Below are 23079 nucleotides of genomic sequence, written 5' to 3' on the forward strand. Positions count from 1 at the left end.
TTACCGCCCCCCCCCCCCCCCATCCCGGGGTCGCCTCAGCGCCTCAGGCCCCGCGCTCCCGCCCGCGCCGCCCGGTTGCCAGGCGACGCCCCCCCTCCCTCAGCCAACGCCGCTCCTCTGCTCTCCGATAGGCCCACCTTCCCCGCCGCGCGCTGATTGGCTCCCCCCTCCTCCTCTCCGCGCCCCTCTCCGTCCTCATTGGCCGCTCCGAGCGCAGGCCCCGCCCCCCTCCCCTCCCCGTTCTCCCCCACCCCATCCTCCCTTCCCTTTGTCCCTCCCCGGCCGCCGTCTCCCCGGCCCGTACGTGGCAGCGCCGCGGCGGCGCCCAATGAGCGTCGGCCCCGTGCCCCCGGAAGCGGCGTGGCTCGCGACCGGAAGCGCCGTCCCCTCTTCCTGCCGCCCCGCCGCTGGGCTCCGCCATGTCGGCGCTGCGGGCGGTGCTGGCGCTGCTGGCCGCGCTGGGCGCCCCGGCCGCCGCCTACTTCGTCAGCATCGACGCGCACGCCGAGGAGTGCTTCCTGGAGCGGGTGCCGTCCGGCACCAAGATGGGGCTCATCTTCGAGGTGGCGGAGGGCGGCTTCCTCGACATCGACGTGGAGGTGAGGCCCGGGCCTGCCCGCGCGGGGGGCGCGCTGAGGCGAGGAGCCGGGCCGGGGGGGGCCGGGGGGGGCTGGGGGGCCGCCGGGCGGCGGGGGGCTGCCTGCGGCCCGGCTGCGTGCCCGCCCGGCGCTGCTCGGTGAGGGGTTTTCCTCTGTAAAGCGTCAAAATCTGTAGCGGAGTAACGAACGGGAGTTGCTCTCGTCTCGGTGGAGGGCGCGTCGCTGCTGGCCTGGAGTAACGTCAAGGCGAGAGAGCTGTTGGGGAAATTGAGCGTAATGCTTTAAATTTGCCCGTTGGCCCGAAGCAGGAAATAGGAAGCTGCGAAACCCCGCTTGGTTATCGCCGGTGGGAGCTCAGCAGCTGGGCCTGGTGGCCTGCTGGGATGGGAGACGTCAGGCTGCAGTGAGCCTGAACGTCCGCTGCTCTGGCCATGTCAGAGAAGGCAGTTGCAGCAGTGCACAGTATTGTAGTCAAAGCAGTGTTGACATACTGCAGTATACCCTTTCTTCTTTCTATTTTTCTTCAAACAGCAGAGATAAGGTTTTCTCCGCAGTTGTTAATTTGGCTAACGGCCAGCCTTGTGGCCAGCGTTGCAGCCAGCGTACCTCTCCCTTGTTGAGTGCCTCTTATCTTGAGGACAGATGGCCAGTAACCTCAGCCAGAGGGCGAGGCTTTTACGTGGCTCGCCTTACTGAGAGTGCTTTAGAGATTCCCGTGCAGAAGAACGCAGCATTGCTTTGGGTCGGGGGAAGGAAAATACAAAGAATGCCAGGCCAGGCAGAGCAGGGGTGCTGTTGGTGAATCTGACTGGATAGCTTCAGGGTATGCATGTGGTCTGTAGTGATGCATTTTAAAGCACTGTATGTTAAATAAAATGTATGATATTTTGTTTTCCCCGTCCAGATTACAGGGCCTGATAATAAAGGGATTTATAAAGGCGATCGAGAGTCCAGTGGAAAATACACATTTGCTGCCCACATGGATGGAACTTACAAGTTTTGCTTTAGTAACAGAATGTCCACTATGACCCCCAAGATAGTGATGTTCACAATTGATATCGGGGAAGCTCCAAAAGGGCAAGATATGGAGACAGAAGGTGAGGAAGACTCCTGGAAAGAAATTAGCTCCGGCTTGTGAGCTTTTCCGTGCATGCATGACTCGTGAACTTGCCTGGGATTCTCAGAATTCCTGTTTCTTCAGGCGGTCTAGTTAGCTGTCCTCTTGCACAGCTAGAACGGATACGGATGTTTTTAGACCTCGTGACCCAACTTAATGCAGAATCACCAGGGAATCTCTTGGCCATCTGCAGAAACTAATGCTCTCATCCTTTAGTCTTTTCATCAGTCTCATTCTCTGATTTCTAGTTTGCTCAGCAGTACGTAGATTACCACATGCGTTAGTTGAGCTCTTTGATAAATGTGCTAATTAAAAAAAGCTCTTAGCCGTGTAAGTTACTGTTTTATCTGCAGCCTTTTGTCCTGTACTTGTGTTCATCTCTTACACTTTTCTCTAGGTGGTGGAGATACCTGGGATGGTATGTGTCCTGATTTTTGAAAGCTCATTAGCATCTTGTCTTTTGCAAATGTTTATTCACTAACAGCTAACGTTTGCTTTTTCTCTGTAATGTTTGTTTGTAGCATGAGAATGTCTTTTTTTAATAAACTACATAAAAGGTCTGATTCTGAGCAATGCTGAGCACCTGCAAGCTTCCACCGAGGTGTTTATGTACTTAGCAGCTCTTGGGATCAGGTCCTTCAGCTGGCCGTGACGGTTTGTCTTCAGGTGGTTACTTGTGGCTAATGGAAGACCTGATTAGGAGGAGTTTTCGGGGGAATTGAACTAAAACAATGAACATCCAGGAACGTTAAATATTTTAGACAGTGTTTACTTTCACTGAAACTCGTGTTGGATAATCAAGGGCTTTTGGAAGCAACAAATTCCATCTCGGTTATGAGTTAGCAAAAACGTTACAAGAAAACTTCAAACTTTTGTCATTTGCTGTAAAATAAACCTTTGGGTATAGAAATCGCTAACTGAAGCTAGAAAGAAGAGAAGCCTTGTTTTCTATTTTAGCAAGCAAATAACGGTGTGCCTTGAGTGCTTGATAGCTCTTGACAAAACTTAACATATTCCTAACTTGAACTTTTTATAAGTCTAAGTTAAATCTTTTTATTGAGTCTGAAGAGACACTGTAAATATGCATTGTAAAGAATATTAATACAGCTTTATTTTTTAAGGCAAACACTTTCCCTTGAGTGTGCTTCTAGTGGGTTTAAACAATCCCTGCAGCTGTGGTTTCTTCTCTTACTAATAACTGCACGCATTGCAGTGACCAGTTGGCCACGAAAATAAGGCATTTACAATATTAGCAAAGTGAGTGTGGTTTAGACATCTATTTAGGTTTTAATTATGGTTTGTATGAGTGTTATTCTGTCCATGGAATGACTGCTTGAACTTCCCTTGGTGCTAGAAAACGTTGAAAATCACTTACATCGTTCATAATTTTTATAAGTGGGCAGTTCTTTGAGCATGAAGGTGTTTAAAGGACTCTGTGATCGGCAGGGCACTAAACCTCGGGTCTGTGATCTGTCCATGTGCTGAATTATCTCAAGATAATTTCCTGTCATTATTAGTTTATTTTCCTATTCTTCTGCTTTCATGGCGTACCAGAACCCGAGGCCGGTTCCTGCCCTCTGCCAGGCCCCTTTGGCAACGTTTCTGCTGAATGCCGTGCTTCAGCTAAACAGGAGGATCACAAGATGTGCCACTGCTTCAGAAAGTCATCTCGTTTTGCCAGCATCATGATCTTAAGCTAATTCCTCAGTTGTTCTATTTTTGCAAGCTTAACAACTAGAAAAGGCTGTTATGTTAAGATAACTTGCTTGGAATATATTGGAAGGTATTTGCGAAATAGCTAATGGTATGGTGCTGAGCTTGTGCTCTTATGGAGAGCTATGTCCAGATGGGATACAAGCAGGCTGCGCTGCCTGACCTGGGTGTCCTCTGCCACCTAGTTGGATGCAGAGAAAGGTGTTTTCTCACTTGTTAAATACCGTGGAGGTGTGTTAGGAAATGTGGCGATACGATAACAAAACCTTATTGTGCTGTGAGGCTGGGAAGTGCAGTCGTACGGATTGCATTTCTCAGAACTTCCCCTGTGACAGGAAGCTAATTACAGCTGTTCATATGTTCTAACAAACTGGTTTTTGAGTCAATAACAGACTTTCTTCTGAAATTATTCTGCAGCTCATCAGAACAAGCTAGAAGAGATGATTAACGAGTTAGCAGTGGCCATGACAGCCGTAAAGCATGAACAGGAGTACATGGAAGTTCGTGAGAGAATACATAGAGCAAGTATGTGTCTTTGACTTAAATGCCTTGTCCCCTCTCGAATGGATTTTAAATCTATTTTTTTAGGTTCAAGTTCATAGCAGCTTTTTCATGTTACTAAAAAGAATTCAGAACAAGTTCTGAAAGTTCTGCCAATATGGTAAAGAACATGATTGACACTTGCTATCTTCTTTAATTGAGCTTGTCTCTCACGTAATGAAGGTTGTTATGCAAAATGATCTTTGCTTAATTGGTGTAAATTCTGTAGTTCTTTGAATGTCTTACTCATGAAGATAGCAGTAAAGGTATGGTTCCTAGCACTGGACTAGGACTGTGGTTCCTAGTGCCTGTCAAGAATGAAGGGCGGATGTTTTTAATGTGGACATACAGCATTATGTTACAACACCGGCCTCTCAATGCTTTGAACCTATGATTATTTCCAGTTTTATGACCGTTTTTTCTTTTGTTACTAACGGTCTGACTTAAAGTGCCGAACCTTTTAGAACCAGAGATAATGAACCTTTAGAGATCTGCAGTTCCCCTCTTGACTTTGAGACCTTAAAACGTGGCTGTTGCTTGAAGCAGCAGGTGGCATCTGGTTGGCAGTTACATGCCTCTGTCGGCCTCTTTGAAGGTGGGCAGAATACAGACAGATGTTGCAGTTTGTGTCCAAAGGTGAGGTTAACATCTGCTTGCCTAGCATAGGTTGAGCTATTCAGAAAAATAAGCCCCTGAGCTCTCATCCATAAGACTGCAGAGTCTCAGAGCACTTGTACTGACCCGATACAAATATCAGTGATGTAACTGGAAGTTTACGTGCAATTGTTCAGTTCCTATGACTAAATAAAATATATTTGTTTGTTTTAAACTGTTGTTTATTTTTTTTCCCCAACAGTTAATGACAACACAAACAGCAGAGTGGTCCTCTGGTCATTCTTTGAAGCTCTTGTACTAGTTGCCATGACACTGGGACAAATCTACTATCTGAAGAGGTTTTTTGAAGTCCGAAGAGTTGTTTAAGAGTACTGTTCCTGGTCCTGGATTTCAGTTCACTATCTACCAACCATCCTGGTCACAAAAAAAAAAAAGTCATTTAGTTTCTAAACCCTCTTTACTGAACTGTAAAACTTATTTGCTTACGTTCCTTCCTAGTTAAAAATGAATTGTTTTTATATATCTTCTGTAGCAAAAGCTATGCTGAAATCTCATCACTTGATTGGCATATTTTTTTCACTTCAGTCTGCCTAGTCTGTACGCTAAGCGAGGTCCAAGCAAGCTGCAAACGCTGTAACTCAACTGTAGTAACAAGCAATGTCGGTGTCTTTTCTAACTTTCTGTTTTCATAAGTACTTGCAGTTCTGTCTAGGGAAAACGGTACAAGGCCCTAATGTGACTTGCATTTTTCACATCTTTAACCCTGCAGTAGGTGTTACGAAATTGAAAGAGTCCCTTCTTCACGTGTAGAAACTGCCAAGGAGGAGCGATTGGAACTTTATTCTGAGGAACTTTATTCTGATAATGAATGGAAGACAGCTGACAACTTCCACTCTAGTATGTATACCTGGTTAAAATTGAAAAGGAAGTCTTTAGTAACTGTCCCAAGTACTCCAACTTATTTCTGAAGCTTTTTAATTCAGTAGTCGATATCAAAATACGTTCTCTCCTCTACCGAGTGTTCACCATATGGTTTTTAGTCTCTCACCGGTTTTATATCGAAGCCAATCGTGCAGTGTCTTGGCAAACAATAGTTGGCCCTTTGGTTTTTGCAGCTCCAAAGCTCAGACTGTTGGTGCTATTGCAGAATGCAGTAGTGTTCAGGAAATCTGGATTCCAGATGCCAAAGGGTTAATGATTCTGGGGGTTTATTGCGATGCTATGCAGCCCTTGTATTTAAGTTCAGTGGCAGTCTCTGCCATTATCTGGTCATAATTAGCATAATGCTAAATACTGGTGTGTTTTCTTTTCCAGGCACATGTAGATTTGTTTTTGTATAAAGTTACTTTCCTTGGTATCTGATGATCGGTTTAAAATTAAAGCAGCGTCTGGTGTGGGTGCTGAGCCAGGATTATGTTGTGACTGATGTACATTAGTTGTAATCATTTTTGGGGTGGGGGGGGGACCTTTTCCAGGGGGGAGCCTCTACAAGTTACACACAGCAGTTTTGTACAATTAATTTAAAATTTGTTACAGGTTTTCATGTTCCAGGTAAAGATTTTTCAACCTCGGGCAAACACTTGCAGCAGTTCTTCAGCAAGGTGGCTGTTACACCTTATTGCAACTGTTGTGTGCCAATATTTTTGTGTAAAACACTCAAATTGAATTCTAAGATGTACATTTAAAATTGCTTGTGAATCTACATATGACCCAGGTTCGATAAAATAAACAAATTCTTTAAAAAAAGAAAAAGAAACAAGAAAGCTTGTCTCTTTCTTCTTTGACCCTGCGAGGGGCTGCTTGGCACGTGTTTTTTTTTTTTTTCATGAAATATTTGGGTGTTGGGAATTTGTTAGGCTGCTGCCTTTGCGTTGAAGGAAGGAGACATAATTGTACGCTGGCGTTGGTGCTACTGGGCTCTGGCACTGCAGGGCCTCCAGCAGTGCCTTAATGGGCGATTTCCCGAAAAAAGGGGATTTTTTTTGTGGTGCTTGAGCGGCCGCCGTGGGGCATCGCGCAGGGCCGGAACCAAAGCGCCGCGCCGCGTGTTTCCGGGGGGGCCCCGCCGCTGCCGGACGCTGTGAGGAGGGGCCGGGGCCTGGCGGCGGGAGCGGCCCGAGATGGAGGCGGTGACGGAGGGGCGCTGGGAGGCGCTGCCCGTGGCGCTCAGCCCCGGCGTGCTGCGGGCGCTGCGGGGCCTCGGCTTCGCCAGCATGACCCCGGTGCAGGTGAGGGGGGAGCCCCGGCCCCGGGGCTGGGCCTCGGGGGGGAGGAAGGGGGCTCCGGGCCGTGTGAGCGCTGTGCGGGCCCTCCGCCGGGGCACCGGGCTCGGTCGCAGCCCTGAAGCCTCCCCTCAGGTTTTGCCCGCGGGTGTTCCCTCGCTCGGGTGGCTTCTAGAGAGCTTTGATGGCTCCTGGGGGAAATCTGGACTCTGTGAGATTTGCTTCCAGCAGAGCAGGTTGAACCGTTGGTGTGCTGTTTCTCTTCTAGTCCGCAACCATTCCGCTCTTCATGAGTAACAAAGATGTTGCTGCGGAAGCGGTGAGTGTTGTGAACCGGGGGGAGCCTCTTGTTTTTCTCGGTTTGTCTCTGGGGCTAACGAAGGGCTGATTCTCCTTCCGATTTCACAGGTAACAGGCAGCGGCAAAACCTTAGCCTTTGTAATTCCCATCCTAGAAATTCTTCTCAGACGGGAACAAAAATTGAAAAAAATGCAGGTAAGATTAAGTTGTTCGGTTCTGAATGGTTTACTCTGTTCTTATGATCCCTCAGTAAGATTGAGGAGCTCAGTGAAAGCACCAGTCAGTCAAACTGAATACATGTAAAGTGACCGTGTGCTCAGCTCACGTATACCAAGAACAACAAACTGTGTAAAAATTGAAAACAAATACTGGGTTGCTTTCTTTGCACTTACCTTACAATGGACAATTTTCCCACAGTCTCTCTACTATTTGGTTGCTTTCCATAAATTTCTTTTGTCTTCTTGTGCAGGTTGGAGCTATAATTATCACACCGACAAGAGAATTAGCTATTCAAATTGATGAGGTATTATCGCACTTCACAAAACACTTCCCCATGTTTAGGTGGGTGAACTTCAGGCTTTTCGTGATCTCGGTTCCCTTTCCTTTGGACTTCTGTCATTTGTAAACTTGCAAAATTCAAAGATGACCTAAATCTTTCTGTTCTCTTGTTTTAGTCAGATTCTTTTAATAGGTGGTAGGAATCCCATGGAAGATGTTGAAAAATTTAAAGAACACGGGTAAGTTGATTGTCTGTAATTTTTACCAGTGCCTTGCAACTGTGGTTTTCTCCTTGTCATTAAAACTTACAAATTATGAATTTGGGTCTTGCTGGTGGTAAAATTTGGTGGTTCTGCATAAAAATGTTGGGTATATGGTAAAGAAATTGTGGATTCTTGAGTGGGACGCGCCATCCTGAGACGGTAATGAGACGACAGGAAAGGCTCATATATGAAATTGGTACCATTTACATGCTGTCCTGGTAAATCACAGCGTACAGCGTGGTGAATTGAAAAACTGTCTTCACCGACAGGTTTTCAGTTCCTTCTTTTTTGTAAACATTGTACTAGCAGTAGAGTCTGACGAGATTGAGTCTGTGTTGTATAATTTTCTGGAACTGTTTGGTGCTGATACTGATGGGGAACCTTTGGAGCAATTGTATTTGCTGCTGGCTTTTTCGTGGAGGCACCAAATATTTCTTCTAGCTAACGGTTGCTTTCCATAGTCGATGTTCTAAACTTTTACTGCTGCAGATAGCGTGCTTTCTCCTGAGGGCTTTTTCTCCCATCAACGTACTGTCTGAGAGGTCCTGAAATAGGAATACAGTGGGAAATAGCACAGAAATTGTTTTATTGAAGAGTGCAGATTTGTGCTGTGTTAATCCTAGCAGTTCCTCCGAAGTCTTTACCTTGCGTGGTTACAAAATTGCTGTATGTCCTTAACCCAAACAGCGGGAACATCATTGTAGCAACGCCAGGCCGCTTGGAGGATCTGTTCAGAAGAAAAGCAGATGGGCTGGATCTTGCAAGCTGTGTGAAGTCTCTCGATGTGTTGGTGTTAGATGAAGCAGACAGACTTCTCGATATGGGCTTTGAATCAAGGTATTCAAATAATAAACTCCAGTTATACTTCTGAATTTTTAAATGAGTTTGTATGTGATTGATGTGAATGAGCCTGGCCTACAACAACCTCTGAAACGAGATTTGTTCCGTTTTGGTCTTTTACCTCTCTTGGCTCTGCAGACTACATAAAGCAGTTGCTAAGAGGGGAAGAGAATCAGGAAAGGGTGTTTCCTTGATGAGTACAGAGTTTAAGATTTCTTTTTTTGTGATGTATGTTAGCATGTACTCATTTAAGGATTGGTATTTACACAGTATAATGACTTGAAACACTGTAACAAATAAACTCTGACATCCTTTTTCTCTTTCTTGAAAAGTTACGATGATTAACTGAATAGAAGAGGCTGTAGAGTTGGCGCTCAGTAGTAAAAACTATTTCGTTTATGAACTCATAGTTCCAGTGATTAAACTTCTTTCTGAGGAAGATCTTGGGACATTTATGATTTACATGTGCTTACTTGCAGTTTAAATGCCATTCTGGACTTTTTACCCAAGCAGAGACGGACAGGTCTCTTCTCAGCAACTCAGACTCAAGAGGTGGAGAACCTGGTGAGAGCAGGTCTCCGGAATCCTGTCCGCATCTCGGTGAAAGAGAAGGGAGTGGCAGCAAGCAACACACAGAAAACTCCAACGCGCCTGGAGAACTACTACATGGTGAGAACTCTGTGCCTTGTGGTAGTTTGTTGCTCCCTTTCCCTTTTCCCTGGTTCCATCAACAGGTTTTTAAATCGTGGCCAGTTAATGGCCACATTAGCAGAGGAATCAGAAGTTTCAAAGACACAAAGCTCTTGCAAGTCCTCTGAAGATCAGTAACCATGATGGGGAAAAAAAAACCACTAAATTAGCAACTGGTAGGTCAGTTTGTATCATTTCCTTATGTATTTTTTTTCCTTTGCATCGTGTAGATATGCAAAGCAGACGAAAAGTTCAATCAGTTGGTGCACTTTCTTCGACAGCACAAACAGGAAAAACATCTAGTCTTTTTCAGGTAATTCCATGCAGGTTTTCTTGTGAAAACAGAGTGGTGTTTTATTACCTGAATTTCAAAACTCTGCCCTGTGTTGACAAGGACACAACTACTTTAAAAGTGTTTCATTTTAATAGCAGTCTTATAGAATATGCTAGTTTTATACATACTTTTAAAGTAAAATGTATATATGTTATATATGGTGATTAAAAAAAAAGTACCTATTTTAAATAAAAATAGGCCAAAGTGGCTATTTTTGAAAGGGCTCAGACTGCTCTAGCTTGACCGCCTAAATCAGATAAAAAATACAACATAATCTTTTGCATTTCTGTTATCATCACAACAGCACATGTGCCTGCGTGGAATACTATGGGAAGGCTTTGGAGTCCTTAATTAAACAAGCGAAAATAATGTGCATTCATGGGAAGATGAAACACAAACGTAACAAGATTTTTACCGAGTTTCGGAAGCTCCCAGGGTAAGACCATACAAATAGGCTAAGCCAGCTAAAAGTAGTAGTACAGGATGTGGAATTGTGTCTGAAAATACGCTCTTCTCAAATGATGGTCTAATGAAAAAATGCTTTCTCTTCTTCCTAGCGGCATTTTAGTTTGCACTGATGTGATGGCCCGGGGCATAGACATTCCAGAGGTACACTGGGTTTTGCAATATGACCCACCTAGCAGTGCAAGGTACAACTTCAGATCTTAAGAACCTTTGCTTGTGCTCATGTTACTGTACTGTTTAGATACAATTTGAGAACACACAGCTGTGGAAAACGCGTTTACTTGTCGCCTGAAAATTGGTCTGAGTTTGTGCAAAATAATGCACGAACAAGGGAGGATCAAACATTGCAATTTTTATTGTAACTGCTGTGAAGTTAAATGGCTTTGTGTCTGTCGTACAGAAGTCAAACAGGTGGTCACCACTTGCATTTGTGTGAAGAGGCTTTCTGTTCTAAGGGTTAGTATGAGAATACCAAAGAACTAAAAAGGAGAAACACCAGGGTGAATGAGAGCAGAGAGTGGGTACAGAGCTCTTCAAGGAATGGTACATTGGAAGCTCACTTGAAAGGAGCTTTTCCATGTGTTTTAACTTCTATTGTCATAATTCCTGGTTGCTAAAATTATTCGTTTAGTTCAAAAATAACCAGCACTCTAGGTTTTCCATTCTGTTAGATTTGCCCTCTTGCTCACTAATACTTTTGAGTCAGACTGAGCGTCTCCTATTAAATGAGCCCTGTTTTGTTTCAGTGCCTTTGTGCATCGGTGTGGTCGAACAGCACGGATTGGCAATGCCGGCAGCGCACTTGTATTTTTGCTTCCCATGGAAGAATCTTATGTTGACTTTCTCTCAATCAACCAAAAGGTTAGTAGACTTTTATTCTGTTAGGCAAGGGGACAGGCAAGCTCACCAGAACCTTACTGACAGTGATGATGAAATCCAAATTCATAGGGCTTAAGGTCATACGCATAGATCATGTTTTAGCAGAGTCACATAATTAAAAAAAAAAAAAAAAAAAAAAAGACGAGCTGTTTATTAATCACCAAATTCAGCTGTTAGAATGCGATGGCTACCTGTGTTTTTTTAACTGAATCTTTGATAGGAACATGTGATGCATCGATTAAGGAAAGGTTTTTCTTTTCTAATGGTGTGTAGGTCGAGCATTTCCATAAAGCAGCACTGCCTTACACTGCTTCTGCCTCAGATCCTGCCACTACTGCTTTGTATGCTACACCCTCGGTGCTGCTGAAAAATGGCCAGAACAAATTTATTTTTAACTTGAATATTTTAACTTGAATTATTTGCTGGTCTTGCGTTTATGGGATTAATTGTATGCATTCTCTAGAGGCCTGCTAATGAGAACATAGCTTGATAAGGCATGAGATGAAGGTGTTGCCTTCTCTTGAGCTGTACTGTGTGAGCTCTTCTGCTGGGCTAGGATGATTGTTTGTGGGGCTGAACAGTGAACTGGAGTTTTAAAATGACACAGTAGAAGACGGAGAAGGGGGCTCAAAGCTTACTGAAGATTAACTGGGAAGAAGTGTGTGTTTGAAGTTTCACAGCACATTTTAAATCGTTCAGCTGAACTTTTCGTTTGAACTTTTTCTGTTTCTTTTTTGGTTTTCAGTGTCCCATGCAGGAAATGAAACCACAGAAAAATGTGTTGGATCTTCTTCCAAAACTGAAGTCTATGGCCCTGGCTGACAGGGCAGTGTTTGAGAAAGGGATGAAAGCATTTGTGTCTTACATCCAGGCTTATGCCAAACACGAGTGTAATCTGATCTTCCGAATAAAAGGTAATTCACAGCAGGGCTGGTCTCTTTTACTGTTCATCAGAAGACAGTGTTTGATTTGGCAAAAAAAACATAGTAGTGTTATTCAGCAGCTACAACTGCCCATTCCTGTTCTCAAAGTTACTTCCTGCAGCATCAGATTCTGACAAAACTCCTATTTTCTCAAGCAATTCAGACAAAACATTTAATTAGCAAGTTTGACTAAAACAGACATAAGCGCAAGTGCGACTTAGCATTGTTACTAGTATAAAGTATAGAATTCAAGATAACTTTAAAAGTCACAGAAAAAAATAACTTATTATCCAGGAGGAAACTGACTTTATAAACTTTATTTTAACAGATCTGGATTTTGCTAGTCTTGCCAAAGGTTTTGCCTTGTTAAAAATGCCGAAGATGCCTGAACTAAGAGGAAAATGTTTTCCAGACTTTACTCCAGTCACTGTTGATACAGACTCCATTCCATTTAAGGATAAAAATAGAGAAAAACAGAGACAAAAACAACTAGAACAACAAAGAAAGGAAAGACAGGAAAGTGGGGGAAAAAAGAAATTCATAAAGAACAAACCCTGGTCAAAGCAGAAAGCCAAAAAGGAGAAGAAAAAGAAAGCAACAGCAAAAAGGAAACGTGAAGAGGTAAACCGTGCCCGTTCTATTAAGCTACATGTCGTTGCTATAGCATAGGTGCGTACTTTCAAAAGGCAGGGAGCAATGGGATTTTAGTCTGACGTAAGTGAGATGCACTGCAGAATTACAGACTGAAAATTAACTTTCTAGGCCCTTGACAGGCAAAGCACAAAAATAAAAAGCACAGAAGCTTTTCAGAACCAAACACAAAACCAACTTACTAATGCTAGTGAATAATGCTGCCAGAATAGGCTGCATGGGTTTTTCCTTTTAAGAGGTCCAGCAGCACTTAATTGGACAGTACTTCGTTGTTGTTATTGCTTTTTTAATTCTCAATAGGTGGAACAGAATTAGAATGTTTCCTAGGTAGAACCTGAATATTATTTCGTGCTTGGATACTCCTGGCAAAGTCTGGGTTGTAAAATTCTGTTGTGTTCAGATGTATAGAATGAACGTGGTTTGGTGTTGAATTTAATTGTTTGTTTTTCAACTGCCAACAGGGCTCTGATGTTGACGATGAGGAGATGGAAGAGTTGCTGAATGACACAAGACTCTTGAAAAGATTAAGAAAGGGGAAAATTAGTGAAGAAGAGTTTGAGAAGAGACTAACAGGCACCCAAAGCAAAGTGAAAGCAGAAACTGTTGCTGACTTAGAGTCTGAATGTTGACAGTTATTCTAACCAGACTTTTATGTTGATGCTGCCTATTTCAATAAAACTGTATATTTATAACAAAATAATGATGCAGAGAGCAGAACTGATCTAATTTCTTCATAAAGAGAGCTGACAGGTCTCTTTTTTCAGGTACGTACCACAGATCAGCAAGTGACACCATACCTCAGAATGAGTCTGAATGCACCACAAGGTATTTTATTTTACAGTATCAAAATACTCCACCCATCTTTAAAACAATTTATTTCAGGTCTTCAGAAGCTGTAGCGACTTGGATTTTTTTTATCAGTGGTCCATCCACTGGTGCTGCTTTGCCTTAAATTCAAGAAGGCTCATAATTACTTTAATCCTTATAATGTTGTCTTCTTACCACATCCATATAACTTATATCATCTTCCGATTTCTTACAACTGTGATAGTCATTGAAGATGACACATTCTGTACACAGTGTCCTTTTTGTTACAGATAGAGTTTAATAAGTTCATCACTGACAGCTGACGGAGTTAACACACCAAGGTCTGTAAACAGTAATGTGATTAGTGATGGTGATGTGTAGTCAATCCAGGGATGCTCCTCTGTTAGATTCTGGCTTGTTTTCAGAGTGTCTGCTTTGTACTAGAAGGAAAGGAGACCTTTCAGATCAGTTATTACACATCTGCAAGCTAAAACCTCTTGGGCAAGGGTGGTCATGAGCAGATGTTTGTGGTAAAACTGAAGGAAGTCAATTTAAAAACAAGGCACAGGCTGCCACCTTGGTCTCAACTGTTTTATCTTCTGTACGAACTACAGTTTGTAGTTCTGAAGTGTCTCAATCCACCTATTTCTTGCCCTCAGCTACTCTTCCACCCCAAAGGAACCACTTTAGGAAGCCAGTGATACTATTAAGACAACTTATGGCTGTCTGACGTTTGACTTTACAGTGGAGCAACTCCATATTATGTCAAGTAAGCTAGAGTAGAGACGTCCAAATAAATGAAGACGTGCTTAGAGGAAAATTATTCATAGACACGTAAGTGGATCTTAGCCTGCTAAGAAAAAAAAATGTATTCCTCTTACCTTAAACTTATCTGGGACATCCTGCTGATTTAGAGGGAAAAGCCTTACAAACTTGAAACTTTCTGCTACCACATAAAATGGTTTATTCTGAGCTTTGGCGCACACAGCAATTTGATTTGTGCCGATCTGTGGAGACATACAGAAAACAACATGCAGACTTGGTGCTAGTAGGACGTAATGTTGCAATATTTTCAACAACAACAACAAAACTGACATACTGGATAACACCCCAATAGAGCAAAGATATTTCAGAAATCCCTGAATTCTTCAAATAAATTAAATTTTAAGAGTCCAGAGTTTACAGAATGTTATAGTAAAGTCACTACCTATTACCTTGTTAATAATGCCTCCACTTTCAACTACACCTTCAGCACCAACTAAGACCAGGTCCACTTTCTCCATAATGTAGCTGTTGAAGGGGAAAAAAAAGGCATTTTGCACTTAAGCAAGAAGTGAGATTCAGATGTGTAATAGTTTCTTTTGTCATGTTTTGGATTTATACTAAGCAGTAGTAATTTAGTAGTTAGCTTAAAAAACATGACAATGATAACACATGGAAAGTAGGAAAAAATGTAGCCTTTTTGTTTAGCACCTCAGTTCCTTTTTCCAAATATCCCCAAGACCTAAGATCCCTTAGGTCTGCCTCCATTCTTCATTCTAATAGGCAAACATCAAATACTTGTTTTGTAGCAGGCATGTTCTGCTAATCATGCACCTAAAGGTGTAACTTGTTTAGCTTGTTTGATGGCTATGACAAACTAAGGAACAATTTCTGTAGAAAGAAGCTGCTAAGAAACTTAACACAAAATGTAAAATAAAATTGTGACGAGCAGTATTAAGATTTAATGATCAGGCTTACCCAACTGCAGCATCGAGAATCACAGTCACAGGAATGTCCAGCTTCCTCAGGGCTTTTGCCATTTTTTGCCTATTAAAATAACACATTTGAAGCTAAGAAGACTTTTTAAAGACAATGCTAGAAAAATATTGTCTAAAAGACTGAAACCCACAACTGCCCATATTTGCTTGCCAGCAATTTTGTACCCCCTAATAGAAAATAAGTTATCATGTAGAAATCGAAACAGATTACAACAAACCCTGCAGAAGTAAAGCAAGCCTGTTTTAGCAGTCAGGAATTACAGCTATAGAAAGATGAGTCAGTGAACTATTAAGATGACAGATTACCTAAGCCATCTCAGCTTTTCCATCAACACGATATAAGAAATAACTACCAGCAACGCACCCCACGCTTTAAGCGACGCTGATAAATCATACCTACTTAATTTGGCTGAACGTACTTGATTCAAGTGAAAGTGGTTAGCAACACAGTATGCAGGATATGCTCTGAAGAGGGAAAGCTTGCTCTCTTGCTATCGGTAACGTAATTTATTTGGCATCTTCAAACAATGTCGTGTTGTTATCTAAATGTTTTACTGTGTGATGCTTAAGACAATGCTGATTATTTTAGCCTACTTTTGAAGAAAGCAACTAGAAATCAATTATTTACTGTCTCCCAAAGGGAAAGGGTTGCTTAGCATGGATTGAGAGTTTGTAAACCTTTGAGGAAAACTTGGGTAACACTGTGATGAGGATATTAGTATGGGAAATGGCTTGCCGATACTGATTTTTCACTTTTCCAGAATAATGTGGTATTATTAGTCATAGAGTTATCATTTAAAATGCTACAAAAAATCCTCGTAGCTTTTTTAAAAATATGGCAGATTTGACACTAGCTGAAGCTTATCCTACTAACCAAGATCAAACACAAATTAATGAATACTTGCCCTGCTTGGTCTGGCTGTGATTCAGTAACATAAACGCTGAATCGCTTCTTTGACTCAACAGCTGCTTCTAACACTCTGAGGACCACTCTTGAGTAGGCATGTGTCAATATTCGCTGTCAAAAAAGATCAAATATTACTTTTCGCTGAACTTTAGAAAAACCTGTACTTCTGTTAGTGGTGCCAGAGCTTTTACTTCACACATCTGTCAACATTAAATAATAACGTGATGTTTGTATACGACAAAACACAGGATGGCAAACACACTGTGAGATGGATGTTACGTGGCCTGCCCTGACGCTGCCGAGGGGGGACAATCTAATACTTTAAATGGAAAGTTGATGTTGTGATGCTTTGGCACCTCATAGTAGTAGACCACAGCTTAATGTTGAATTGCATGGGAACTGCAGCGGGTGGGGGCATGAGTCTTAACAAAATAAAGCAATGGGTGATGCTATCCGTATGTCCTTGCAAAAGCCACATCAGACAACACTGCCACGAACGTGAATGAACTTCACTCCCCTCCTCCTCTGTTTTTCCATCAGTGCAAGCAGCAAAGCGCCACAACAAGAGCAGCCCTGCCTCGGCCTACTTACGGCACCATCTCTGATGAAAGGATGACAGAGCTTGGCGATTTTGTTCCTTGAGAGCGAGACTTTCCTCAGGAAAATCTCCCCGCGCTCGATCATGATTTCTTTGCATTTGGAGTAATCCTGGAAGAGACAGCGAGACATCTGCTGTGAGTCCGCCGGCTCTCGGTGCCAGCAGCGCGGCCGAGCGGGAGGCGGCCGCCCTTACCGAGTACTCCAGCGAGGTGAGGCTGATGAAGCGCAGGAAGAGCTCCCCGCCGGAGGACACGGCCACCGAGGAGTCCACGCGGGACAGGGTCTCGATGGCGTCCAGCAGGCTGCTCCTCAGGCCCTGGATGGTCTCACCTGGGTGGGGACGGAGGCAGGGGAGCGCGGTCAGGGCTGGGCCCCGGGGCTGGTGCCCGGCCCCCGCCTGGCCCCGGGGGCCCGGTGCCCACCTCGGTCCCGCTTGAGGAAGCCGAGCAGCGCTCGGATGGCGGCCACCGCCGAGGCCACGTCGGGGTCGTCCCTCAGCTGCGCCCTGAACGCCTCGATCAGGTCTGAAAGGCAAAAGGCGGCGCCTCAGGCCCGGCCCGGCCCGGCCCGGCCCCACCCCGGCCCCGCTCCGCACCCCCGTTACCGTCCGTGCTCATGGCCGCGGCCCCCCCGCCCCGCTCCGCTCCGCTCCCGGCCGCCTCGCCGGAGCCGTGGGCATGACGCAGCGCCCCTCGGCGTGACGTCACGCCGGGCCCTGGCGTCATTTGCAAGCGCCGGGAGCGGCCGGCACCTCGCGGCGGCGGCATGAGCGCGGGTGAGGCGGCGGCGGGGGCGGGAGGGAGCGGGCCCCGGGCAGGGGGGAGCTGAGGGCGGCCCTCAGGGGGCCCGGCCCCGGCCCCTCGGAGCCGGCCCTGCCCGGGGAGCCGCGAGCCACGGCGCTGTGTCTGTTGCAGACGATGAGCTGAGCCTGCTGGTCATCGTCATCGACACCAACCCCATCTGGTGGGGGAAGAGGGCGCAGGGGGAAGCGGAGGTACGGCTGCTGCTGGTGCTGAGCTCTGAGGGAAGGGCTCTTATTTCCTCAGTCTTACCGAGTGGGCAGTGAACAGGGGTAGCCTTGGGTTTCTGAGCAACGTTTGTCTGATAGAACGGATGCTGGAATGCCTTTTTAAAAAGACGTGCTGCTGTGTGTCCGTCAAAGCCTTGTATAAATTCTCCTTATGAAGAAAGGAAGCTCCACATCTTAAAATCCAAGTTCTTCCAACTGCAGTTATTTGAGAGCTTTCTTGTGAATTGTTTAACTGTAGATGTTATTGTACTGTTTCTGATTTCTTTCTTTCTTTCTTTTTTTTTCCAGCAGTTCACCCTATCAAAATGTATCGATGCGGTGATGGTACTGGGAAACTCACACTTGTTTATGAATCGTACCAACAAGCTTGCTGTAATAGCAAGCCACACACAAGAAAGGTATAGGTGCCTCTTACCTATGTAAAAGTTTAAAGTGGGCTTTCCTATATATATCTCCTGATACAGTGTAGCTGTAAACTGATTTAGAGCCTTACGCAAAGCGAGAAAGGCAATGAAAGTGACGAGTTTCCTATTTAAGTGGGTATTTTTTACCCAGATGTTCATGAGTCTCAGGATCTACCCCTAAGTGCAGGAATGGTATGTATTTCCTTTTTTTTTTTTTCTAATATCTTAGAAGGAAGACTGTGAATGTGGGTATTACACCATTTGGGGTTTGAAGACTTCCTGCCTTACGTTGCATTTTTAATGTCTAAATTATTTGAAATTGCCTTTCTGAATATTGCTGTCTAACAAGGTTAAAGCTGAAACAGTAATGCTTCTTACTTCCTTTCTTTCAGCCGTTTCTTGTACCCTGGGAAGCGCTGGGCTTGTGCCGATCTCCTTGGAGATGGCAGTAGTTCTGCAGAATCTAATTGTTCTGGCAGCAAAGATGGAAAATATGAATTGTTAACAGCAATAAATGATGCAATTGCAGAAGAGATTAAAGATCTCATGACAAAAAGTAAGAAAAATACATTTTTAGGTTTAATATATGGAATTGCAAAGCACTTTGGCTCTCAAGGAGTTGTAGGAATTTCCTTTATTTTGATAGTATGAATTTTAATATATTTAGAGTAGATAAGTTTATTATGTTGGCACTTGGAGCCTCTCTATTAATCTAATATGCCAAAGACAAAACTTGTAGAATTTAGTATGGTCAGATTTAGCAACTGTCTTTGTAATTTCTGTAACTTGAATTGCAGCTGACATGAGGGGCCAGCAAACAGAAACTCTGTTAGCGGGATCACTTGCTAAAGCACTTTGTTGTATCCTTTCTATTATGGAACTTTCAAAACCTTTATCTGTTTTCTAAGACTGTTTCCTGTAATATTAATTGTGCTTCAATATAGGCTTTACTATTACTGCATTTTATAATAACATTCAAAACTGAAATGGTTGCTTAATAAGTGTGGATTGTGCTCACTAAATTGTGTGTTGGCTACGGTGGTGAATACATGGTATGGATGCTGCGGTTACTTCCAAGGAAGAAACGTAAAGTCCTTAACTTCATCTAATGTAGTTATTAACAAGATGAGCAAAGAGGTAAAAGGTAATACCTTTCTTTTGAGTACTTACATAAATATTTAAATCAGAATAATAGAAAAAAATGCTTAACGAACAACTTTGAAATTTCTAATCGATATGTAATTGCTTTTGGACAATAAATGAAATGGGTTTGCATTCATAACTCTAAATTAGTGTACAGATACTTGTCACACGTTTCTGCTGCTCTCTATGCCACTGGGGCTATAAGACAGTTCCATATACATATTTGAACTGAAATAAATTGAAATGCTAAATGCTATAGAATTATAAGGGCAAACTACAGGGGATGAATGTACTCATGCATTTTATTTTCTTTTCAATACTTAGCCAATCAGGAAATGAAATCAAGGATTTTGGTAAGAGCTTTGCTGTCACTTTTCTGTTAGTCTTTAAATCCAGAGATACTGCGTAGGCTAACAAGTCTGAATTGCTTTATTTAGGTCATAAAAGCTGCAGAAGACAGTGCATTGCAATATATGAATTTCATGAATGTGATCTTTGCAGCACAGAAACAGGTGAAGTTGTCATTTCATGTTGATCTTTTATTAATATGTAAAAGCTTAAAAAAATTGTTCATTTTTCTTATGATTGTGATCTGGTTAAAGAAAGCTTGAAACAAAACCTGTGATGCCCAGGGGGAAAGCTAATCAAGCGTAAAAAAAAAAAAGATTCACATCACTACATCTTAACATAAAGGGTTTGCTAGACTAGTTTAAGATCACTATATAAGTACGGACAGTAGCCTTTTTGTCCTGCCTTGCAGGTAATGTGTACGAGGTACTTTTGGTGATAGTTCTTTTACTGCCATGTGAGAAAAGAGGGATGCTGGAAATTTGGATTTGTGTTCTGACCAAGGGAAAGAGCTTTGTTATCGCTGTGGTGGTCCTGCAGCTGTAAAAACATGTATGATGATAACACTGGTGAGGGTACATTGTTCATAGCTGAATTTCTGTTATTTTTTGTTTGTTTGTTTTTTTTCTTCATGCTTTTCATCTCTTTGCTTGCAGAGTATTTTGATTGATGCCTGTGTCTTGGACTCTGATTCAGGTCTTCTACAACAGGTACAGACTTTATTTTACTTGCTGTTTACATGAATTCATAGGTACTTGATGCTAGACAGTTTGTCATATTGTAAAGGGAGACATTACACCTTTTTATATGACATCTTTTGTGCCCTTTTATTTTGAAGTAGATCTGTATTCATTTGTTCTTCCTTTGGAACAATTACTAGAAATTGTTTCCTTCCTTATAAGGCTAAACATATTTCATAGCAATTCACTTTGTTTTTGTTGTTCAAAAAACATAATGTGGGATAACACAGCAAATACTGTGAGCTTACTAGGGTGTAAATTATGCCTCATGGCACATTATTTGGAGATGCTGTTTTTCAGAATTCTTCTCAAAGGAGGATTGGGGAGGGTAATTACCAAAATCCTATAAATTTTTAGGTATCACAGAGACACAGAGACTGAGATAGGAGTTGAACTATTGAGATGAATGAGAATAGCTTTTCTCTTTGCATTTGTCTCTGGATGTGAGATCATAGTTTATTTATTTTTACACTTCTAATATTTTTCTTTTCATAACAACAGAAAGAGAGATACTCCATGATGGGAACAGTTGCTCCCATTTTAATTTTTGTCAGTACTTTCATTTCTAGTTCTTTGAAAATATTTGGTTAGAATTTGAAACATGCAGACCTTGAGCAGCATGTGGATATTTAAAATAACATGTTAATTTAATCAGACATAACAATCTGATCATGCTTTCTGTTTTCCAGGCCTGTGACATTACAGGTGGCATATACTTGAAAGTGCCCCATATGCCATCCCTTCTGCAGTATTTATTGGTAAGTCATTTAAAAAGCACTTTGAGTGCTTTTTCCTGTGTCAGACATGAAATCCTACTGACTTCATTGACATGTTCATACAGCAGTACCCTTGCAATTTCTAAAATACTTTGTCCTCTGTTTGTATAGTGGGTATTTCTCCCTGATCAAGAGCAAAGATCACAGCTTGTGCTTCCACCTCCTATTCATGTTGACTACAGAGCTGCGTGTTTCTGTCATCGAAATCTCATTGAAATTGGTTATGTATGCTCTGTGTGCTTGTCAAGTAAGTTTATAAATGTCTAAGACTATAATTTCTTAAATTTGAAAGGAACTATTTTAATGACAGACAAATCTTTTATTTTCCAGTATTCTGCAACTTCAGTCCTATTTGTAGTACGTGCGAGTAAGTGTTTCTTCTTGTTTCAGAGTTGGGTATGAAAATACGTTCAGTGTATCTGATAGCTCCTTTTTTATGTTTTTTTCAGGACTGCTTTCAAAATATCACTGCCACCTGTCATGAAAGCTAAGAAGAAGAAATTGAAGTTAGCTGCATAACAACACTACGTAAATACACCATTATCTCCTCCAGTAATTCCATGAAATGGAATGTACTAGAGAAATTGACGGCACTTTTTATAGGATGTGAAAGAGAACTGTATGCAGTCTTATGACTTGTTTCTTACTGGATAAATATTTAAATCATATATTTTCTACACAGTAACAAATCACTGTATTACCATGTAACCTGTGCTGTTTTAAGTACTAATTCTTAATTGTAATAGTAACCAGAAGTTGCAGCTTGTTAAGATGCAGATCTTACAAAGTTAAAAGGTATTCTTGCCATTGCAAAGCTTCATACCTCCAAATTATTTTCAAAGATAAAGCTCTGATTGTTTTTAGTCCTATGTTGGTGTAAAGGTAAGTTATGACTACTCCTGATGTGTAGGTTCTGAGTATTACCACTGTGTCATCTGGGGACTTCAAAATTCTGTTAGCCTTTGCTACCTATGTTTTGAGTGCAACAGGGTCAGTTTCAGAATAAAGAAACCAACATTTTCAAGATGGTTTAGAAATCCCCCCCTTCCATTTAAAGATGTTAATTCCCCTGCACGTGCATGCTCACATTTTTCATATTCTTTCATTCCCTTTGATTGCGATTTTCTCCCAGTTGGATATCTGCTCTTCTAATCAATATCACTAGAATAATACTGCCTTGTAATACAGAGGTAGCTTTCCCAAGGAAGTTTATTAACAGAAAACTCTACATTCATGAATTGCGTTTTTTTTCTTTCAAATGACTTCAATAAATGCAAATTAGGTGGTTAGTCTTAACATTGTGTTTTGAAACTGGAAAACACAAAATGTAATTCTCTGTAGTAAGACAACAGACATATCTTTGCTTGTTTGTTTTTAAAGTATCATGGTTTTACCTTTGGCATTTGATAAGCAAAGTGGAAAGATTTTGGAATGGTGTTTTCTGTATCAGAATATGAGAGTATGCTGTGTATTTCTGAATGTTGTTTTGGTTAAAAAGATGATTTCTTACTGTAAAAGGTAACTGCATAGTTTGCTGTTTTATCCTGCTGCTAGTAACTGATGTTCTTAAAGGAATATAGAAAGTTATTTCCTACTTAAAAGAACTTTCCTTTCTTAAGGTGCATACAGGAATTTGTGTAGTCTCAATGCTTGCATCATCAGGTTTTTGTCAGCGTAACTTGTAATCAGGGCCCAACTCTTAGTGGCTTGTTTCATCACCAAAAGCCATTTTGTTTGAAGCCTGTATTTATAATTTCCTTTGTATAAACCATTTGTAATAAAACCTGCTCCTTTTCGCATACAGTTATTGCTGTGGCTATCAGATATTTTTAAGGGTGAGCCACACGGACTTGTTACAATTCCATTGTGTAAGAGCAGAGGAGGCGTCTTGGGGAGGGAGGATGTCTCTGAGGGG

General features: G+C 42.3%; 4 protein-coding genes across 7 annotated transcripts; 3 read left to right on the forward strand and 1 right to left on the reverse strand.

The window, feature by feature from the left end:
- Positions 1–353: 353 nt before the first annotated feature.
- TMED2 (transmembrane p24 trafficking protein 2) lies at positions 354–6347 on the forward strand. Of its 2 annotated transcripts, XM_048073646.2 has the most exons (5): positions 354–599; positions 1504–1696; positions 2114–2134; positions 3847–3954; positions 4826–6347. In XM_048073646.2, exons 1-5 carry the CDS (start codon positions 420–422, stop codon positions 4948–4950), a joined length of 627 nt encoding a protein of 208 aa, XP_047929603.1. In that variant the 5' UTR covers positions 354–419; the 3' UTR covers positions 4951–6347. The 2 variants fall into 2 exon arrangements, with proteins under 2 accessions (XP_047929603.1, XP_047929604.1); XM_048073647.2 differs by lacking the exon at positions 2114–2134.
- A 302-nt stretch (positions 6348–6649) lies between these two features.
- On the forward strand, positions 6650–13349 carry DDX55 (DEAD-box helicase 55). Its single transcript, XM_048073641.2, has 14 exons — positions 6650–6812; positions 7075–7125; positions 7215–7301; positions 7576–7667; positions 7781–7843; positions 8555–8704; positions 9187–9376; positions 9628–9710; positions 10036–10167; positions 10289–10381; positions 10943–11057; positions 11821–11989; positions 12327–12619; positions 13111–13349. Exons 1-14 carry the CDS (start codon positions 6705–6707, stop codon positions 13276–13278), a joined length of 1794 nt encoding a protein of 597 aa, XP_047929598.1. The 5' UTR covers positions 6650–6704; the 3' UTR covers positions 13279–13349.
- Positions 13350–13453: 104 nt separating this feature from the next.
- EIF2B1 (eukaryotic translation initiation factor 2B subunit alpha) lies at positions 13454–17490 on the reverse strand. 2 transcript variants are annotated; one of them, XM_048073642.2, is made up of 9 exons: positions 17328–17490; positions 17146–17247; positions 16917–17053; positions 16715–16831; positions 16122–16234; positions 15197–15265; positions 14671–14746; positions 14338–14463; positions 13454–13896 (listed from the first exon to the last, which is right to left on the reverse strand). In XM_048073642.2, exons 1-9 carry the CDS (start codon positions 17488–17490, stop codon positions 13741–13743), a joined length of 1059 nt encoding a protein of 352 aa, XP_047929599.1. In that variant the 3' UTR covers positions 13454–13740. The 2 variants fall into 2 exon arrangements, with proteins under 2 accessions (XP_047929599.1, XP_047929600.1); XM_048073643.2 differs by having other exon boundaries at positions 17319–17490.
- Positions 17362–22967, forward strand: GTF2H3 (general transcription factor IIH subunit 3). Of its 2 annotated transcripts, none has more exons than XM_048073644.2 (13): positions 17362–17498; positions 17638–17717; positions 18042–18151; positions 18550–18713; positions 18955–19017; positions 19272–19301; positions 19625–19653; positions 19738–19812; positions 20305–20358; positions 21078–21146; positions 21276–21411; positions 21495–21531; positions 21614–22967. In XM_048073644.2, exons 1-13 carry the CDS (start codon positions 17489–17491, stop codon positions 21681–21683), a joined length of 927 nt encoding a protein of 308 aa, XP_047929601.1. In that variant the 5' UTR covers positions 17362–17488; the 3' UTR covers positions 21684–22967. The 2 variants fall into 2 exon arrangements, with proteins under 2 accessions (XP_047929601.1, XP_047929602.1); XM_048073645.2 differs by having other exon boundaries at positions 18045–18151.
- The last annotated feature ends 112 nt before the right edge of the window (positions 22968–23079 follow it).

Source organism: Anser cygnoides, chromosome 17 (genome assembly GCF_040182565.1).
Source record: "Anser cygnoides isolate HZ-2024a breed goose chromosome 17, Taihu_goose_T2T_genome, whole genome shotgun sequence".
Taxonomy (NCBI): domain Eukaryota; kingdom Metazoa; phylum Chordata; class Aves; order Anseriformes; family Anatidae; genus Anser; species Anser cygnoides.

What these genes read in the sequence shown, in the direction of transcription:
- TMED2 (XM_048073646.2), top strand. Translation starts at nt 420, where the DNA reads ATGTCGGCGCTGCGGGCGGTGCTGGCGCTGCTGGCCGCGCTGGGCGCC. An exon ending in TGGTGGAGATACCTGGGATG is followed by an intron (nt 2,135 to 3,846) that starts GTATGTGTCCTG and finishes ATTATTCTGCAG; the next exon opens with CTCATCAGAACAAGCTAGAA. An exon ending in TGAGAGAATACATAGAGCAA is followed by an intron (nt 3,955 to 4,825) that starts GTATGTGTCTTT and finishes TTTCCCCAACAG; the next exon opens with TTAATGACAACACAAACAGC.
- DDX55 (XM_048073641.2), top strand. Translation starts at nt 6,705, where the DNA reads ATGGAGGCGGTGACGGAGGGGCGCTGGGAGGCGCTGCCCGTGGCGCTC. An exon ending in AAGATGTTGCTGCGGAAGCG is followed by an intron (nt 7,126 to 7,214) that starts GTGAGTGTTGTG and finishes CCGATTTCACAG; the next exon opens with GTAACAGGCAGCGGCAAAAC. An exon ending in TTCTCTCAATCAACCAAAAG is followed by an intron (nt 11,058 to 11,820) that starts GTTAGTAGACTT and finishes TTTGGTTTTCAG; the next exon opens with TGTCCCATGCAGGAAATGAA.
- GTF2H3 (XM_048073644.2), top strand. An exon ending in GATGAGCAAAGAGGTAAAAG is followed by an intron (nt 19,302 to 19,624) that starts GTAATACCTTTC and finishes TTCAATACTTAG; the next exon opens with CCAATCAGGAAATGAAATCA. An exon ending in ATGCTCTGTGTGCTTGTCAA is followed by an intron (nt 21,412 to 21,494) that starts GTAAGTTTATAA and finishes TTTATTTTCCAG; the next exon opens with TATTCTGCAACTTCAGTCCT.
- EIF2B1 (XM_048073643.2), bottom strand. Translation starts at nt 17,490, where the DNA reads ATGCCGCCGCCGCGAGGTGCCGGCCGCTCCCGGCGCTTGCAAATGACG. An exon ending in TCACAGCCAGACCAAGCAGG is followed by an intron (nt 15,266 to 16,121) that starts GCAAGTATTCAT and finishes TTATTTTAATAG; the next exon opens with GCAAAAAATGGCAAAAGCCC. An exon ending in ATTCTCGATGCTGCAGTTGG is followed by an intron (nt 14,747 to 15,196) that starts GTAAGCCTGATC and finishes CCCCTTCAACAG; the next exon opens with CTACATTATGGAGAAAGTGG.